This window comes from Chiloscyllium plagiosum, unplaced genomic scaffold (genome assembly GCF_037043375.1).
Source record: "Chiloscyllium plagiosum isolate Xiang-an unplaced genomic scaffold, Cpla_swu_hap1 HiC_scaffold_17, whole genome shotgun sequence".
Classification (NCBI taxonomy): domain Eukaryota; kingdom Metazoa; phylum Chordata; class Chondrichthyes; order Orectolobiformes; family Hemiscylliidae; genus Chiloscyllium; species Chiloscyllium plagiosum.
In genome coordinates, this window is record NW_028270155.1 from 29,782,710 (window position 1) to 29,802,850 (window position 20,141).

At 38.8% G+C, this 20,141-nt stretch overlaps 1 protein-coding gene across 2 annotated transcripts in view; it reads right to left on the reverse strand.

Annotated features, from left to right (window-relative positions):
- The window catches only part of wwp2 (WW domain containing E3 ubiquitin protein ligase 2), a 204,434-nt gene that overhangs the window by 150,338 nt on the left and 33,955 nt on the right, over positions 1-20,141 (reverse strand). For both annotated transcript variants that reach the window (XM_043706703.2, XM_043706701.2), the window contains exons 3-4: positions 9,061-9,205; positions 3,633-3,754 (exon numbers count right to left, since the gene is read on the reverse strand). In XM_043706703.2, the coding sequence (XP_043562638.1) occupies positions 3,633-3,754; positions 9,061-9,205 (267 nt within the window). The remainder of the gene's footprint in view (positions 1-3,632; positions 3,755-9,060; positions 9,206-20,141) is intronic.

Sequence of the window (20,141 nt, forward strand, 5' to 3'; positions counted from 1 at the left end):
TTCATATACCCATCCAAATGCCTCTTAAATGTTGCAATTGTACCAGCCTTCACCACTTCTTCTGGCAGCTCATTCCATACACGTACCACCCTCTGTGTGAAAACGTTGCCCCTTAGATCTCTTTTATATCTTTCCCCTCTCACCCTAAACCTATGCCCTCTAGTTCTGGACTCGCCCCATCTCAGGGAAAATACTTTGTCTATTTATACTATCCATGCCCCTCAAGATTTTGTAAACCTCTATAAGGTCACCCCTCAACCTCCGGCGCTCCAGGGTAAACAGCCCCAGCCTGTTGAGCCTCTCTCTATAGCTCAAATCCTCCAACCCTGGCAATATCCTTGTAAATCTTTTCTGAACACTTTCACATTTCACAACATCTTTCTGATAGGAAGGAGACAAGAACTGCACGCAATATTCCAACAGTGGCCTAACCAATGTCCTGTACAGCCACAACATGATCTCCCAACTCCTGTACTCAATACTATGATCAATAAAAGAAAGCATACCAAACACCTTATTCACTATCCTATCTACCTGCGACTCCACTTTCAAGGAGCTATGAATCTGTACTCCAAGATCACTTTGTTCAGCAACACTCCCTAGGACCTTACCATTAATGTATAAGTCCTGCTAACATTTGCTTTCCCAAAATGCAGCACCTTGCATTGATCTGAATTAAACTCCATCTGCCACTTCTCAGCCCATTGGCCCATCTGGTCAAGGTCCTGTTGTAGTCTGAGGTAACCTTCTTTGCTGTCCATTGCACCTCCAATTTTGGTGTCACCTGCAAACTTATTAACTATACCTCTTATGCTCACATCCAAATCAGTTATGTAAATGACAAAAAGTAGAGGACCCAGCACCGATCCTTATGGCACTCCACTGGTCACAGGCCTCCAGTCTGAAAAACAATCCTCCACCACCACCCTCTGTCTTCTACCTTTGAGCCAGTTCTGTATCCAAATGGTTAGTTCTCTCTGTATTCCATGAGTTCTAAGCTTGCGAATCAGTCTCCCATGGGGAACCTTGTCGAACACCTTACTGAAGTCCATATAGATCACATGTGCTGCTCTGCCCTCATCAATTCTCTTTGTTACTTCTTCAAAAAACTCAATCAAGTTTGTGAGACATGATTTCCCACGCACAAAGCCATGTTGACTATCCCTAATCAGTCCTTGCCTTTCCAAATACATGTACATCCTGTCCCTCAAGATTCCTTCCAACAACTTGCCCACCACCGACGTCAGGCTTACTGGCCTATAGTTCCCTGGCTTGTCCTTACCACCTTTCTTAAACAATGGCATCACGTTAGCCAACCTCCAGTCTTCCGGCACCTCACCTGTGACCATCGATGATACAAATATCTCAGCAAGAGGCCCAGCAAAACCTTCTCTAGCTTCCCACAGAGTTCTAGGGTACACCTGATCAGGTCCTGGGGATTTATCCACCTTGATGCATTTCAAGACATCCAGCACTTCCTTCTCTGTAGCTAGTTACCATTGTATAATGCCTAAGGTCCCCCACAGAACAAATATTATGGATACAGCTTTTGTTTCTGTCCTGTTGAAGTACATCTTTCTTTGTGTTTATGGCACTGCTTAGCACTGAGTCACAGCACAATTGCATTTTTCTGTAAAAACTTATGCTAACAAGATGAAATGCAGCTAGTAATCTGTTTCAGTGTGGACAGCATACAGAAGATGGCTTCCCAAATTTCAACTTATGGATCAATACAGCAGGGTCAATGTCCATAATTCTTAAGTTTTGATCTCAGCAATGTGATCAGGGAGATCTGTTGAATAAGTATCAGGTCCAATCCCATAATACAAGGGAACATTGGAAAAAAGTTGGGAATATGTTACCCTCACACACTCAAGCAATCAGCTAAGATTAAAGATGTGGTGTTATGGTAATGTCATTGGGCTAGTAATCCAGAACTGTAGTTTAGTGTTATGGGGATATGTGTTCGAATCCCATCATGGCAAACGGTGAAAATTTCAATTCAATTTTTTTAAAAGACAATCTGGAATTAGCAAGTTAGCCTAATGACGAGAATGGTTGATTGTTGCAACCCGTCTGGTTCAATAATGCCCTTTAGGGAAGGAAATCGGCCAACCTTACCTGGTTTGGCATTCATGCGACTCCAGACCCAAAGCAAAGTGGTCGACAAATGCTGGCAACACCCACATCCCATGAACAAATATAAAGTAAACAGCAGTGTCAGAAGTCCAGGAGAAGATTACCTGCATGTCTATTCTCTCAACTGTCTCAAAATGTGCAAAAACTAAAGGATGTGCAGAAGTGAAAACAATAAAAACCTGAGGTGAAATAACCACAATACCAGTTGTTATAAAGTCATACAACAATGAAACAGGCCCTCAATCAACGAAGTCTATGCTGGCTAACAAATACCAAACTGCACTGATCTCATTTATCTGCACTTGGTCTATAACCTTATGCCTTGGTATTGTAAGTATGCATCCAGATGCTTCTTAAATGTTGCCAGAGTACCTCCCTCCACCACTCTCCCAGGCAGCACGTTCTATATATTCACCACCAACTAGGTAATTTTTTTTTCCTCACATCTCCTCTAAACCACTTGCTTCTCAGGTTAAAATTATGCTCTCTGGTCTTAGACATGTCTGCCACTGGGAAGAGATTCTCTTAATCTACTCTGTCGATTCCTCTCATAACTTTGTACACCTCAATCAGAACCCCATCTCAGCCTCCTATGCTCCAAGGAAAACAAACTCAGCATATGCAGGTTCTTCTTATAATGAGAATTTTAATCCCAGGCAACATCCCTGCAAAATCACTTCTGCACCTTCTCCAGTGCAATCATGTCCTTCGAACTATGTGGCGACCAGCACTGCATATAGTTCTATCGCATATTTGTATAATGAAGAATCAATAAGTACTGTTTCTATTAGGAATGCAATAATTTTGAAAGCAGTCTTTAAAAGTGATTTCTCCAAAACTAAAACTCTTTTCCTTTCTAATTTAAAATTTTCAATTCCTGTGGAATTCTGTAATTAAAAAACACCAATAATGAGCCTTATCACAGATGCACTTGCGCCTTTCTCAATCATTCAAGACTCCAGATAAGTTTCTAGTTGAAGCAAAATCACTTTAATTAGTAAGTACAATAATATGTAACTGAGAAAGGAGTTAGATACATTGCTAATTTCTCCAAATAGTTAACAATATTGTGTAAAACAGCAAAGCATTTATGCTTTTTCAACTCTGGTAATGCATATGCTGTGTCTTTAGGCACAGACTACATCGGCCACACTGTTTCAAATGCCGGCACCAATACTGTTAACATTCATGTTTCCTCTCCAAGTATTCGTCTCTTGTACTGAAGTAAGCGTCAGCAAGTCTTACAATATAATCAAGTCTTTGAGATCTAGGTAGTTTTTGCCAACTTAAAGCAGCCAGATTTCTCTCCATTTTTCAGACATACAGAATACGAATTGCATTCTTCTTCTTTATTCACGGATAAATGAAAGAAATACAATAACAAACACAGCAATCCATTTTTTTTCAATGACTTTAGTTAGATAATGAAAATGTTGATTTTGAAACCTTGCATGATAAAATTAATTTTAAAAATACACAGCAAGTGAACTCACACTTTCCATTGTTCTTCTTTAAAATGTCAGAGACATCAAGAGTCACACTGCCAAAGCGTTCATTTTTCAAGGCATGACTGTTCCAGACTTTCAGCTCCAATTTGCTCTGTGGCGTTACATTCCTAAGATGAAAAACATGTCATTACAAAAGAAGAATTCAGAGCTAATATGGATACATAAAAACCCCTCAAAATTCCCAGCACAGGTTCTTAAAATCTATGTATATACTGCCCAGATTTACCGAACTTAGTTGCCCAAAGTAAGCCACTAAGATTATCGACAACAGACTGGACTTCAGCCCAGAGTCAGTCATTTTAAATGTTGTATTGCTTGCTTCAATTATATGCTGCCATGAAAACATAACCTGAACAGGATTCATTTTCAACAGAAGGTGCTCTTCCAAGTCAATATGGCAAAGCATTTCACCAGAGGGAAAAAAAGAAAATTGGATTTGAGATACTGAGTTGTTCTCTGCATCTTCTCTTGAAGTCTTACAATACCAGTCAAAACATTAAACTGCCTTTCCCACTCTAAAAACAGATACTGCATGTTTAACTATGCATTTCCATTTTATTAAAAATAATTCCACATCAGTGTATCCAGATTGCTTCCTAATCTTCTCCAACTCAACCACATCTCTTGACCTACCCCATTGGCAGAACTAACCTGACTGCCAGTATGTTTGTGCTTTTTGTTGTAAATCACAGGCACTACTGTCAACTTCATCAGCTGCAAGGCACGGGACCAACTGCACCATTAGTGCTTTTTCTTCACCTCCCAAATTCCACCATACTTATAATGAAAAAAATCCAGATCTGTGTTGGCATTTTTCTTCTGCTTTTACCCCAAAGTGCTTCAAACATACAAGTACTGATCACTTTTGAGGAAGGGTCACTCAACCCAAACATTAACTCTGATTTCTCTGATGCTGCCAGACCTGCTGAGCTTCTCCATCAATTTCTATGTTTGTCTTTGATTTACAGTATCCGCAGTCCTTTCAGTTCCTGTTGATCACTGACAAGGTATAATGGCCAGTAACAAAAACTAAATCAAACAGCCTTCGCCTATGACTCCCCAAACATAATAGTCCTTCATTCGCTTGCAAATTGATTTAACTTTATAGATCTTTATTAAATCTCTTTCTATTTCTATCTATTCAGTGGAAATATCCCCAATAAGAATTTGCAGTGTAAAGATAACATTGTTTAATTTTCTTCTACAATGGGAAAACAGCTACTTAAAAAGCCAAGGATTACTACACTTTTTAAAAGCAAGTTACCTGACACTCATTAGAAGAGTTTACACAGCTGATGGTTCAAGCAGAGAGAAAGCCTAGTTTTAGATAAGCTGGAGACAAGAGGCTGCGGACGAATGGAAATTTCGCTGGCAACAAGGAGCCAACTGTAAACTGGTCGCCATTCCACAGACCAATGACAAAGGCCTCCTGCTGGCCAACAATTATTTGAACAGCTTGTGGGTTAATGCTTGAGGTAGAAGACCTCAGACCTCTGGAAGGAAAGGAGCTGTCTTTTCCTACAGTAAAAAACATCATAAGTCTGAACATGGTCAATTTACTTTCCCTCACCAGTTGCTTATAACATTTAGTTTATAAATCATGGACTTGCATACATAGGAAACAGTTACCCTGTGCCTCCTAGAGTGAATGTATCTGAAGACGGAAGGTTGAGAAATAGTGTTATCATCAGCAAAGGGACACTGAACTTCCTTCCCTCCATTACATTGATTTATTTTGTGTGTGTGTGTGTGTGTGTGTGTGTGTGTGTGTGTGTGTGTGTGTGTGTGTGTGTGTGTGTGTATATATATATATATATATGTGGACAGGTACAGGGCGACTTTTATAAAGTGGTTACAGTTTTAACTCAGTTTTGTATCAATGATAACTACTTCTGTATTGAAAATCTATTTACTTGTAATAAATAATAATTCTGATTAAGTATAGAAAACTGGTGAATGTGCCCCATTGATTGGGTTCTAAAAGACTCTTCAATTCTGTCTCCTTCATAGAGTTGTCTCACTGGCATCTTTTCATCCACACACCAAACACAGGAGCCACATTAACCTATGGCCCAATGTTACTGTTTCTAACTCCAAGATAATAGCATCATCAGGCAAAGAACAAGTCCAGGGGCTGGAACAACGTTATGATCCTAGTTGATGGTAACACAGAACAAGTCAGATTCCAGAATTTAAGCCAGCTTGGGAATTGGATTACTGTGGTGACCATTCACAAAAAATATTCATATAAGGCTGTCAATGCACTTTTAGCTTCAATCTAATTTTGGTAAAATAATACATGTTCATTACACAAAAGTAAATTCAAAAAAGCTATTACAGGACAATATGGAAACAGCAAAAAGAAAGATTCAACCCATTTTCCTAACAATATCCTTCAAGACACACAAACTCAGTGAAGTATCACTCCTTCCTGGTCACCACATTACAGAAAAGATGTGGAAGCTTTGGAAAGGGTTCAGATGAGATTTACTGGCTTATTGCCTGGTATGGAGGGAAGGTCTTGTGAGCAAAGGCTGAGGGACTTGAGGCTGTTTTTGTTAGAGGGAAGGTTAAGAGGTGACTTATTTGAGACATATAAGATAATCAGAGGGTTAGATAGGATGGACAGTGAGAGCCTTTTTCCTCAGATAGCATGAGGGGACATAGTTTTAAATTGAGGGATGATAGATATAGGACAGATGTCAGAGATAGTTTCTTTACTCAGTAGTAGGGGCATGGAACGCCCTGCCTGAAACAGTAGTAGATTCGCCAACTTTAAGGGCATTTAAATGGTCATTGGATAAACATACGGATGAAATGGAATAGTGTAGGTTAGACGGGCTTCAGATCGGTGCAACAGAGGGCCGAAGGGCCTGTACTGAACTGTAATATTCTACGTTCCTTCACATAAAATTTTTTTTATTGAAATTACAAATGTCTGCAACTTTGTGCACATTCAACAGATGTGATTGTCTCTGCTTTTGTCTGTCCCAGAGATATACAATCTTCCAGGCTAGTTCATTGACTTTTCTGAATGATCTTTAAGAAACAAACCCAAGACATTGACTACTTTTAAATTGCTAGATAGCGTATCTGCTGGTATGGATCTTTTCTGCTGAACTGTGACTTCCTTCGGGCTTTGGCCTTCCCTTTTGTGGGCCATATAAGTACAAGTCAACATAAAGCAGCAATTATCTCATCAAATAGCTTGTTGAGTCACATAGATCAAATCATATGATTTCTGGCAATGTTGTATTTAGCTTACCATTCCAAATGACTTTGACCCTTTTCCAAAAATCAGAGCTTTTCAGTATTGAAGACTAAAATTTCATTTAACTCTCTTATAGAATCCAAGTTCCCAAATAATAAAATAGTATATTATAAACCATCATCACAGCAGTTAAATGAAGCTGCAATCTGACCCAAGGCCTGTTTCTATGCTAGGAGAAAGTGAGGTCTGCAGATGCTGGAGATCAAAGTTGAAACTTTATTGCTGGAACAGCACAGCAGGTCAGGCAGCATCCAGGGAACAGGAGATTCGACGTTTCGGGCACAGGCCCTTCTTCAGGCATTCCTGAAGAAGGGCCTGTGCCCGAAACGTCGAATCTCCTGTTCCCTGGATGCTGCCTGACCTGCTGTGCTGTTCCAGCAATAAAGTTTCAACTGTTTCTATGCTATATGACTCTGTGACCCATTCTCTTCAGCTGACCTATGGTTGGCTGGAGATTTAATGTTCAAGCAGGATGGTCTCCCACCAGAGGGCACTGTTAAATTATGCAGATCAGGCCATTACCAAGTCATTGCCAAGGCTGAGCAATGCTAATCTGGTGTCTGCCTGGGCAGCAGTGGCACTTTTCCCAAACAGGATAAAAGCTTAAGGGAAAACCAGCCAGACCTAAAGATTATCTGACACTTGCTTAAAAAGTTCCTTTATGGACCAGACAAATCAAAATGATAACAGAATTAACAGGGGAAGGGATTAGAGCGTAGCTCTTTCAGAAAGCCAGCTCTATTTTGATTCCATCACACGCATGAAAAGTTTAAAGCACAGTAATGCATCCTGGATCATGTGAATGATTCCAGTTTACACGTCAATATGCATAACACTGGTTCTCTAAACACTTGGAGACCCAGCTTCAGGTGATTGTCTGTGTGGAATTTGCACACTTTCCCAGTGTCTACATAGGCTTGCTCCAGGTGGTCTGGCTTCCTCCCACACTCCAAAGATGTGCAGGTTAGGTGGATTGGTCATGCAAAATTGTCTGTAGTCTCCAGGAATGTGTAGGCTCTGTGGATTAGCCACGGTAAGTTTTGGATTGCACAGAAAGGAGAAGGGACTGGTTCTGGGTCAGATGCTGTTCAGAGGGTTGGTGCAGACTCAATGAACTGAATGGCCTCTTTCCCATTGTAGTGATTCTCTGACTCTACTTCTGCATTGTAAAATCAATTATTACAGCCTGAAAAATGAAAATGATTATGAAGGGACGAGATGACAGATCAGGAGAAAAATGAAATAAAGAGCAAGAGACAATATTGTTCACACTGGAGAAAGCAGTTTGCTTTGCACCATGCTATATTTACATAAATGTCCAAATCGAATCATTTCATTCACTCGTTACATCAAGAAGATCAAATTCACATCTCCAAGTGTTTAGAGAACCAGTGTAATGTATATTGACGTGTGAACTGGAATCATTCACATGATCCAGGATTCATTACAGTGCTTTAAACTTTTCATGCGTGTGATGGAATCAAAATATTTGGCAATACACTGACTATGTACATTCGCCCCATGTCTGCGTGTGTTTCCTCCTGGTGCTCCAGTTTCCTCCCACAGTTCAAAGATGCGCAGATTAGGTGAATTGGCTATGTTAAATTGCCCATAGTGTTCAGGGATGTGTAGTTAGATGCATTAGGGTAGGGGGGATAGGTTGGGGTGGGTTACAGTTCGGAGGGTCGGTATTGACTTGTTGTTGGGCCGAAGGGTCTGTTTCCACACTGCAGTGGTTTTATGATTCCATGTACAAAGAAGCTTATCTAATCCATTCACTGTATAATTAAGATGGCAATTTGGAAGAGTTTAGCAACAGATTTAAAACATTACTTTGGATCAAATAAGGTACACAAATAGGGATCAATCAAAAATTTTAAATGAGAAGACAAATGTAAAACTTTTATACATGATACATATTCAACACTGTGGGTTGAGGTTTCAACCTGGGCTAATTCTGGAGAAAATGACCACGGAATGAATCTCTGTTATATTACTTCTAATCTCATTCAGGCACAAAACACAATTTGTCAAAGAAATATGCTTCATCTCACAAGGAGACTGCATTAAATTACATTTTGTCTGTGTTGAATCCATGAGTTGTATGCAACAGGAAATAATAAAATGGTAGTTTTTCCTTACAAGGTCAATGTCTCATTCCACTGTGGATGGAGGTTTCCATTTCGTTTTCCAGTTTTCTTAGTTTCACTGTTCAGACCATCCACTGTCACCTCAACGTAGCAACTGATCCTTGTTGGTTTGGGGACTCTCAGCTTTGCTTTCAAAACTAAAACAAAAAATGTTTAAATTGTTGTAAAACCTGTATTTTTAAAGTAATTACAAATAGGTAATTACAATTGCAGTAGCAATTCTCATCACTAGAAGCACCCAAAAATAAAATCTGAACACTCATACAGTATTTCAAAATTAAACCAGCAAGGTCATTTTATTTATAGATGAGCATTGGGACAAAATACATTTCATAACCTAAAATAGATTAAAAAGTAATAGAAAGTCAAAAGTATATTTTCAAAGCAAAAGCATGTGACAAGATCAGCCCTTGCTTGGAGAGAGCTAAACTTAATGAATTACTACGTATACAGCATTTGTGTATTAATGGATAGCACTCTGAAGTTAACCAGCAGCATTCTGGTTTTGCTATCAGTTTTGAACCCATGCTTCCGGATTACAAGTCCAAGTACAGCAGCTGGGAATTTAAAGCCAGCCAACAGATAAAACTTGAATAAAAGGCAAGCATAATCAATGGTGTTACTTCTGGATCATTGCAGAAACCAATCTATACTAATATTTTACAGGGAATCAAACCCGCTGATCCCACCAGTCTGGCTGACTTGTAATTCCAGACCTGATTGTAATGGAAGTGATTCTTAACTGCCCTCTAAATATGACCTAACAAGCCATTCAGCTAAGGGTTATTAGGGATGGGTAATAAATGCTGGCCCTGTCTGTAAATGAATAAAAAAAAGCATCACTTCACTCAGATAGTTCAGTGCAGGCCTTGTTAACTGCAGCTTTAAGTAAAGTTCCTTTCATGTTTACATTTCACATATTGACTAGAATATACAAAAAACCTAAAATGTATTTAGCTGCACAACCATGGTGAGGCACAGCAGACAGCAGGCACAAGACAGCACATTGGCAGAGGAAGGGAGACTAGTTAGTTGATTATTCCCATGTACCGGCCAACAGTTAACCCCCAACGCAGCTAGCGTTGGGGGTTAACTTTGTCTTTCAATATTGTTCTGATATTGCCACTACCTTGAAGTCTTTTTTCATCCTCAACAGAGGGCAAAATTGATGGAAACATAAAATGGAACACTACATTGGTGCACAGACATTACACAAACAAGGTTAATAGCTCGACATGAGATCACCATTTAAAAATATATTCCAAATACAATCCATTCCACGAGCAAGTTTCACTGTCTCGGATTCAACAACTGCAAGCTTAGTTAATGCCAAATCAAATAAGCCATTGGAAAAACAGAAGAAGAGTGAAAATGACTTTATAAAAAAAAAGACACATGTTCATTTTAACAAAGATTTGATTACAAGTATATTTTAAGCTTCTAACTGGTGAAACAACTGGTTCCAAGACTTCAGAATAAATTCTAAAAAAATTAACAATGCATTTTCCACAAATCACTAATTTTCTAAGAACCATCAACTTTCACCCCTGGAATTAATATTTCAATTCACTTTGATAATTACATTAAAACCTAATATTGGATTTTTTTTTGGATTCCCTTTAGCATAAATAACTTGCAAAAAGATGATTCCTGATGTAAAGCCAAGTGAGTATACTTTCAGAGTCTTTGGTGCTGTATTGATTACTATGACCACTTGCTCTTTTGTCTTACCTCCTAACTCCAATTTGAAGTGAGTAGCGCTCCAAACAATTTTGTATGCAGAGGAGGATCCAAACAGCTGCCAGCTTTGGGACTACTTTTCATTTTTATTTCAAATCTTCCAGATATTCAAATTGGGTATTAAAACTAAGGTGACAATCTTTACCTTTTTGGTTACAGCCAGAGAATTGCCTGCATTGGCTTCACTTCATCTGCAATCTCAGGTGGTCCAAACCCATTTCTCATCTACATGCTACCCTCACGTACATCAAGTTCATATGAAAAACACCTAGCTACATTATACTGTCACCTCTTTAGACCCCCTCCAAATGCTTGTCCAACATCTTGTGCTGGATGAACAACAAAGTCATAAAATCATAGAGATCTACAGCTCAGAAACTGGCCCTTCAGCCCATCAAGTCTGCAGTTATCAAAAAACCACCACCTGACCATTCTAATCCCATTTTCCAGCACTCGGCCCTTAGTCTTGTATGCCTTGGCATTTCAAGTGTATGCTGTAAATGTTGAAACGATTTCCTCTAAATTTCCTATTCCTTACCTGAAATCTATGCCCCCTATTCATTGATCCCTCCATTAAGGGGGAAAAGTTCCTTCCTGTCCAATCTATCTATGCCCTTCATAATTTTATACATCTCAAGCATGCCATCCCTCAGTCTCTTCTGCTTCAAAAAAAACAAACCAGTCAATACAATCTCTTTTCATAATAAAGTCTCCAGCCCATCCTACATCCTGATACATGCTCTCTGCACCCTCTCCAGTGCAATCACATCCCTCCTATAATGTGGAGTCCACAACTGCACACAATATTTTAGCTGTGACCTAATCAATGTTTTATACAATTCCAGCCAATCTGCTCTAGTCTTAAACTGTATGCCTCAGCTAACGAAGTGAAGTATGCCCTATGCTTTCTTAACCATTTTATCTGTCTATCCTGCCACCTTAAGGGACCGGTGGACATACATATCAAGGTCCCTCTCAGGCTCGGTGATTCCCAGGGTCATACTAGTCATTTTGCATATTTTTCCCTTGATTGTACTGCCCAAGTGCCTCACTTCACACTTATCCAGACTGAATTCCATTTGCCACTGATCAGTTCATCTGACCAACCCATCTAAAGACTCTTGTAATCTAAAGCTATTCTTTTAACTACTTAGCACCTCACCAATTTTCAGATCATCTGGAAACTCACTGATCAACCTTCCTACATTCAAGTCTTAAATCATTAATATATCCATGAATAGCCTCCAAATAAAGTCTCTGGAAGATCAAAAACACTGTCTTGGACATCCTGTGTACCATCAGCTGTTTCTGAGATAGTGACTCCATCCATCTCCCGAGCAACTTGATGCTGAATCAGACTGTTAGCAACCACGCTGTCATATTTGGTCCCCTATCCATATCATTGCTAAAACAACTTATTTTCATCTGTGGAATATCATCTGATACTGCCTCAATTAATGAAACCATCATGCCTTGTTAAGTCTACACTCGACTAAACTAATTCTCTCCTGACAATCCTACCATCCATTACTCAGCATAAATTTGGGCTCAACCTGGCTCTATGCTAATTCTCAAGCCTTGTAAACCTTTCACTCATCTTTCTGTGGCTTACATTAGTACCTGGTCAGTTCACTTTTTGTATTTAAAATTCTCATCTTTGTTGACAAATTCATCCCCACAGCGTCACCCTACCACATCATTGAACTCCTCCAGCTCTATAATCTTTCAAGATGTCCCTGTTTCTGACTGAAATGAGAGGAAATAGACATACAGGCATTAATGCCATGATGGTAAATGAATTTGTTCAGTACAACTGAAGGATCTACTTTAATAGTATTAGTGCTCTCCACTAACTCTATCCTTTCAAACCATCAGGCTGAATAACTTCAAGACAGTTCTTACTTTAAAAATAATTGAATTCTGTACTCAACAAGAGGGATGTTAATACTGAGGGACACAGTCTTTCTATCCCAGGTCATTAGAACCAACATCAAGTGCTCCTAGGCACAATTATTATAATTAGATGGTAAACTGCTTCATTTCAAGATTTTGACATCTTAACATTCCACACAGAAGTAATCCTGTCACCCCATGCAAGAAATTCAATAATGCTGTCAACTAGTGTGTAAATGTGCACCATTTTGTGCTGTGGATCTACATCCACTCTAAACCTGAGTGAGAACAACTTCACATGTGGCACTTCACTGCCAGCAGACTGAGGCAAATTCATGCCAATAGTTTGGGTTGATTCCAATCAATGTGGCAAAACAAAAGTACCCAAGCCTGAAGCACCTGGTTTATTTCAAACCACTTGTATCAAAGAAGAAAGCAACCAACTTTGTTCAGGGAAAAATACTATGGTGCAACTTGATGAACAGCAAACATCTGTAACTGGCAAATCCAAACCAGAGTTCTATCCCTAACCTAGTTATCATTGCAAGTTAAACCAAACTGTTCACACATTCAAAGCCAATTTGAGCCTCTGCTCATCAGAAAGACACTTATTTCCACCTCCATATCATTCTTGTCTTTAGCATAAATTTTAAAGTTTTTAACTATACCTTCTGTCCCACCCAAATGTGACTATTCCAATCCTTCCCCCACACATCTCCTATCCTTCACTGTCCATTAACTTTGTGCATCCAAAACTTTGCAGTCTGCACCCACCATCCCCTTCTAGTTCATTAAATGTAAAATTGTTGTCCACTTATTCAGATAACTGAATAAACTCACCCCAATTTCAGTAATCTCCTCCTCCAGTACAACCTCAAACAACCCCTCGGATTCCAGACTTGACTGGAATTTCCTTTTTTATCCTGTGTATCATTATTGACACTTTTAGACATTAGGTTCCATGCTCCAGAATTACCTCCCAAAATTTCTTCTCCACATGCTTTTCTTTTCAAGATTTCATTTAAAATACTTTCTTTGACTAAGCTTGCAGTAAACCTCCTTTCATTACTTCCTTTGGCTCCATCTCTCCCCCTACCTCATCACATCTTTGTAAGCACCCTGGCAGCTTTTTTATGCTAACTATGCTTTTTGTTTCAAGTGTTATTGTGGTGGCAGAAGTAACTGCTTTAATGGTCTGGGTTAAATTAAAAACAAAGTACTCCAAGATATAGATTCCACAAGGCGCCACAAAGGACAGTAAGGAATCCCAAAGATAAAAAGGTAAAGTCTCCATAGTCTTACAAGACCATAGGACTGCAAAAGGGTTAGAGCTACGGTTAGGGTTAGAGGGATGACTGGTGGTGTTTAATCTGAGGGTCACCACATCTCAGATGAGGGGAAAGTTTGAGAAAGAGGACTCCTCATGATAATCTCAGCTGGTGCAGGAATTGAACCCACACTGGTGGCATCATCCTGCATTTCAAACCAGTCATCCAGCCAACTGATCTAACCGACCACCCAATCCCAATCCCAAAGATAAATGGCTCAATTACAGCAGGAAGCACAGAATGGTGTACTCACCCATTCTGGCTAGAAAGTCTCAAAATGCTGAACTAGCCAGCAACTCCAGCAGTATTTGAGCTCAAGTTCAACCAGTCAACCCCTCCTTCATACTGACGACACTGACTCTTTAGTGCTCCAGAAACAATACTGACACTAAGCATGCTAAGAGATCAAATCTAGACATCAAATGCAGCTTGAACATTGCACCAAAATACATCACGGCTGAATCTGATACAGTTCTCAAGGCAACCAAATACATACTTTTAACTTGGATCTCTAAAAAGCAATGGAGAATGGGAAAACTGCTTATTATTCCCTTCCTAACATTGGGGGGGCAAGTCTCTCACTACTACCTTGGCATAAATCTGTTAACGGCATAGATCAAAATCAGCTCTTGGCCTGTATGTATGGTGGCTACATTAGAAACACACTTAGAATGAGTCTGAAGCTATAAATCTTTCATGTCACAGAATTTAAACAAAGTTACAATACAAACAATAAATTTCAAAAAACATCAAAACTATCCTTTAAGGAAACAACTCATGGCTTGTACTACTTTTTAAAAAACGTTTGCCATTAAAAACATGGACTTTTTTTCTCCAAAGTTGATCACATTATGACTCATAACAAGGTTCTGTAGTTTGTCCTATAACTGCAACCATACAGTGCCAAAAAAAACAAGTCTGTCTCATTTCTAGCTCAAATTACGTCAATAGATGGCACCAATGCCAACAGAGCTGATGCATGGTGAGTGTGAGAACTAATTTTTTTAAACAATTTAGGTATTAACTGTATAGAGTATCGAGAAAATTACACTCCTAATATCAGTTTTGAAAAAAGACGCTGCAAACTGTAAACTACCTTCATGGTAATACAGAAATAACATATAGACAATTATGGGAACCCACATCAAAAGTTGTGCCCTCTGAGAAGAGTGCAGCAACCAGCTTATTCCACATTCAGTGCTATTACAGATCTTACAATTGTTTCACAACAGCTCTGTAAATCTCACTAAATTAGATACAGCACAGGAGGGATGCAAAAGAATGTCTAGGCATAGTGATGAGGAAAGAAGAGAGCTGAACCGGGAGGAAAGACAATGGACACCTACTGGCAAAAGAGGCTGCAGGAAGTTAGGGGTGCTGGGGGAAAGAAAAAGCAAAACTGGAAAGAAAGAGAAAGTGTTAAAGACAGGGAAAGAAAGCAAGATGTGAGTGTACTGAAAAAAAAAAGAGAAAAAAATGGAAAGATGGAGTGAGCATGAAAGGAAGAGAGAACAGGGGTAACACAGCAACATCTCAAAACAGCCCATGATGTACTGATAAGTAACTGCGCAGCTAAATGTGCCACACGTGCAGATCATCTGCCTTGTAAAACCTGGCTAGCCCATCCCTCCAGGAAAATAATAATAAATCAAATACAGAAGTTATCCCAATTGTTGGATCTGATTTCAAGAGTTAACATCTTCACTTCAACAACAAAACCTGAGCAATGACTTCAAATGGTATATGACTGACAGAGTCATAGAGATGTACCGGACGGAAATAGACTCTTCGGTCCAACTCGTCCATGCCGACCAGATATCCCAACCAAATCTAGTCCCATTTGCCACCACTTGGCTCATATCCCTCTAAACCCTTCCTATTCATACTCATTCAGATGCCTTTTAAATGTTGCAATTGTACCAGCCACCACCACTTTCTCTGGCAGCTCATTCCATATATGACATATTGGAGCCTTCGTTAGTTTCAAACTTGGTATATGTAATTTCTTGTTAATAACACTGTCCATCTTTACAAACCTTCAGTATTAACTTTTAATAAACTAACCTTTAACTTATTTATGCAAACGTTTGATTGATGGTCTGTTTTATCAGAGATCATTACAAGCTGAAATAGGGTTAAATGAGCTAAATTCATCCACAACTCACTGACCATGTGGTAGGCCCACCTACTGCTTGCAACAAATGGAATTAGAGTATTCCTGTAAGTTTTCTATTTCTTCCTCTCTTACTGGACCATTCTTCCTGTTTATTTTGTGACTCAAAAAAACTTAGAAAGACAAGCAATGTGAATTTGAAGAACTCAAGCCAGAATTGGCATGAATGCAGACAATCCAATCTGATTGTTATACTGATGCTTCTGATTAACTGCAAGGAATCTCTTCCAATTCCACAGTTCAATCCCAATTAGCAAACCTCCTGTGAAGATAATATATGCATTTATCAGTCCCAACAGAACCACAGAGGGCTCAGTGTGTCCTGGATGATGAGGCTAACTTCAGAGATAACACTTCTCATGTCACAAATGGAACATCAGTGCAAAAGACATTGTATATTTTGGATTCTGCATCATCAGAAGCTCTGCAAAACTATTTATTAATCCTCAATTTAATTTGCCTCTCTTCTCACGCTTTCTAATTTTCTTCAAATATTAATCTAAAATCTTTCTGCAATTGACCTGGCTTTAATAGTAACTTGTGATTATGTATTGTTCACTTGTTCGAAACCAGGCAGGAACACTGTGCTGTTGAGGCACAGTGCTAATGTCCATACCTCTGAGCCAGAAGGCCCAAGTTAAAATTCCACCCACACTGGGTGTGAAAAAGAGTATTCTGAGAAACAAAAACTGTTCAAAAACATACAATTGATTTAGTCATGTAAAGATCAATGTATTACAGAAAATGTACAGAAATTAGGAAAAATGCGAGAAAATAAATTGATCATGGAAATAATAGATGTTAACTGCAAACATAATTGAAATAGGGGTTCATAATAACTATTCTGTTAGTACTATAAAAAATGATGTACTGGTGATGCTAGTTGAATGACACATGCTGACCAGGGCTCTAGAATACCAGAGTCTTCTTCAAAAAGATGTGGTAAAAATATTAAGAGATCCTCTTCTCAGGGATATTTTTGAAACTACCCAAGCCTAAATGCAATTTAATCATAATTCTTCCTTGGGATATGGATGTGACTAGCATTTATTGTTTATTATTAATTGCCCTCATGATTCATGGCGAGTGTCTTCATGGACAGGTGCAGCCAATTTTGTGAATAGTGCTGTTAGGTTCAGTGTTCCAGGATACCGATGAAATGGTCATGAAATATGCAGTTTACAGGGGATTATGTCCCTGTATACTGCTTGTCTTTAGAGATTATGAAGGTCATAGGCATGCAAATGCTGTCAAAGAAGCCTCGGTGAGCTACCACTGTGAATCTATTAGATAATACACACTATAACCACAGTGCACAGATAGCTGAAGAGCATTAGAGCTCCCAATCTCTTGTTTCATACCCAGCATCTTGAATGGTGTTGCATTTACAATGTGTTTACTGTTATAAACACTTCATATTTAATAATTTTTAAGGACTCAAACTTGAAATATCATTGAGGCACCTTTTTAAAAAATTATGAATGAAAGAGCGGTGGAATATTTTTTAACAAGGCATTACTTGCAAGTTACAAGTCTTATGAAAGCTGTTTGTTTACTGCATACCCCAAGCTTGGGTTTACAACTGTCAGGTTTCACCTTCTGCTTTAGAGATCATTTGAATTTTTCAGTTAGGGGCTAATCTAGGGAAGGAAAAGTCCAGTTCTCCTAAAAATCTCATGTATGGAACCTATATGGCACCAGGGGTCCTGGTCCAGTCTGAATGATCCTGAAAAGTTCAAGATACTATTTCCTGAGCATACAACATCTCCCAAGATCCTAGAGTTATCTGTCCTAGTTTATGACATCCATGGGATTCTTTTTTTTTAATTCCATTACCTGATGCAAGTGTTTTGTTGGTTTGTATTTCAGGTTATTTGGAGGGGTAAACGTTTATTCTTTCATCTTACAAACTAAGTGTGTTAAATGAATTTCACATCTTCATTGACAGAGGTGTTTTATAATAAATCAGTAATTAATTAATTAAATCTGTGTAACCTGTGGAGCAGGAGGATTAGAGACAAATAGTGTAATCCTCCCAAATCAACAAGCTCCAAAATAAACTCTTTCATCTTAGCGTGACTGCATTTGCTGTTGCTGCATCTCCTTCATAGGTTCTGTGCGGGAGACAACTTTAATTCTTTATCTTCAAGAAAGGACAAATTCTCCTCAAAAGAGGCAACTGGTTTTTCAGGAACATTGTCACTTCAATCCAAAGGTTCAGATTCTAGTAAATGAACACATTCTGTACTTATTTCCTTCTATGAACGAGCAAACCACTGTCCAGGATGCCCTCTAGTGGCTGGTCACCATCTTCAGCGTCTTCTTTTGCGATGTCTCTGGAGAAAAATGGAGCATCTGCTCCTCATCTTACATTGCTAGGACTGAAATCCCTTTGGTGTGTGTTAGCCAAATAATGTCTAAAACTATTCAAAATGAATTGTAATGTTTAGGAAATCACACACAAGGACTCCATCATTTATTTTCCAGCGTATCCAAGTCTAGGATGCATCAGCCCCTGCTCTAATTCCTGTACTCCCCAAACCTCAAAGAGTAGTTAAGGCAGTTTACAAATTCTTGGTCTCAACCATGGCGTAGCATCCAAATTGATCAGTGTCTTTTTTTTCTTATTCTTGTAAGGAACATGAAGTCACTCGCAAGGCTAGGAGGGCAGAGGAGTTAATAAAGACCACTGTGTTCTGACCTTCGTTTATTGAATATAGAGTACAAGAGCAAGGAGGTGATATTGAATTTGTGCAAGGCATTTGTTAGGTCTCAGCTGGAGTATTGTGTACAGTTGTGGGTGCCACATTGTAGGAAAGATGCAAACATATTGGAAAGAGCAAAAATAGATTTACTAGAATGGTTCCAGGTACAATAAACTTGAGGTTTGAGGACAGATTGAAGTCAGGAATGTTCTCCCTGGAGAGAAAATGACAAGCTGAATGGCTAAAGTAGTTAAGGTGAACTGTTCCTGCTTGTGAAAGAAAAAAAAGAACAAGAGTTATACATTGAAGTGATGTGCAAATAAACCAAGGGTGAATTATTACCTATGTGGAATTTAAAATCTAATGATGACTAAGAAATAATTGTTGAAAAAACCTACTATTTGCCAATTCCCTCCTTTCTGTCATCAGATTGCAACACCATTACACTCTAACCCACTCCACAATATATACATTTGGAAGTACAAAAGAGGACCAACACTGATCCTGGGTGCACCAGTCTCAAAACTTCTCTAGACTGAGCAACTTCAATGTAGTCTAAAATAAATAAATAGCTGGAAAAACTCAGCAGGTCTGGCAGCACCTGTGGATAGAAAACAGAGTAAATGTTTTGAGTCCAATGACCCTTCTTCAGAATCCATACACTTTAACTCTGTTGCTAATCCATCAATCAACTTGCTATCCATGGTGGATTTTTCTAACAAACCTTTTTATAATTAAAGACAAGAGATAAATGCAAGTTGCTATTATGAAGCATCTTATTAAATATCTCGTGTCAATTCAGATTCAAGCCAGACAGTGAGACAGAAGACAAAACAACTTTCTTTACGGATAGTTTATTAATTGCTAAATCTTACAGCTCCTTCCAACCATTAGCATCTGACCTGTTCTCCCTTGAGATCTAGCCAGTGAATTAGTTAACTCCAATCACCACCTTGCAATATTTACAACTTCTAAACAAATAGAAATTGCTGGAAAGACTCAACTGTTTTGGCAGCATCTGTAGACAGAAATCAGAGTTAACGTTTCAGGTCAACTGACTCTTCCTCAGAACTCGACCCAAAACATTAACTCTGATTTCTCTCTACCAATGCTACCAAACCTGCTGAGCTTTTCCAGCAATTTCTATTTTTGTTTCTGATTTAAAGCATCCGCCGTTCTTTTATTAATAAATTCTACTCTTCTCTTTAAGTAAAAATTTTAAAAGCCGATATAC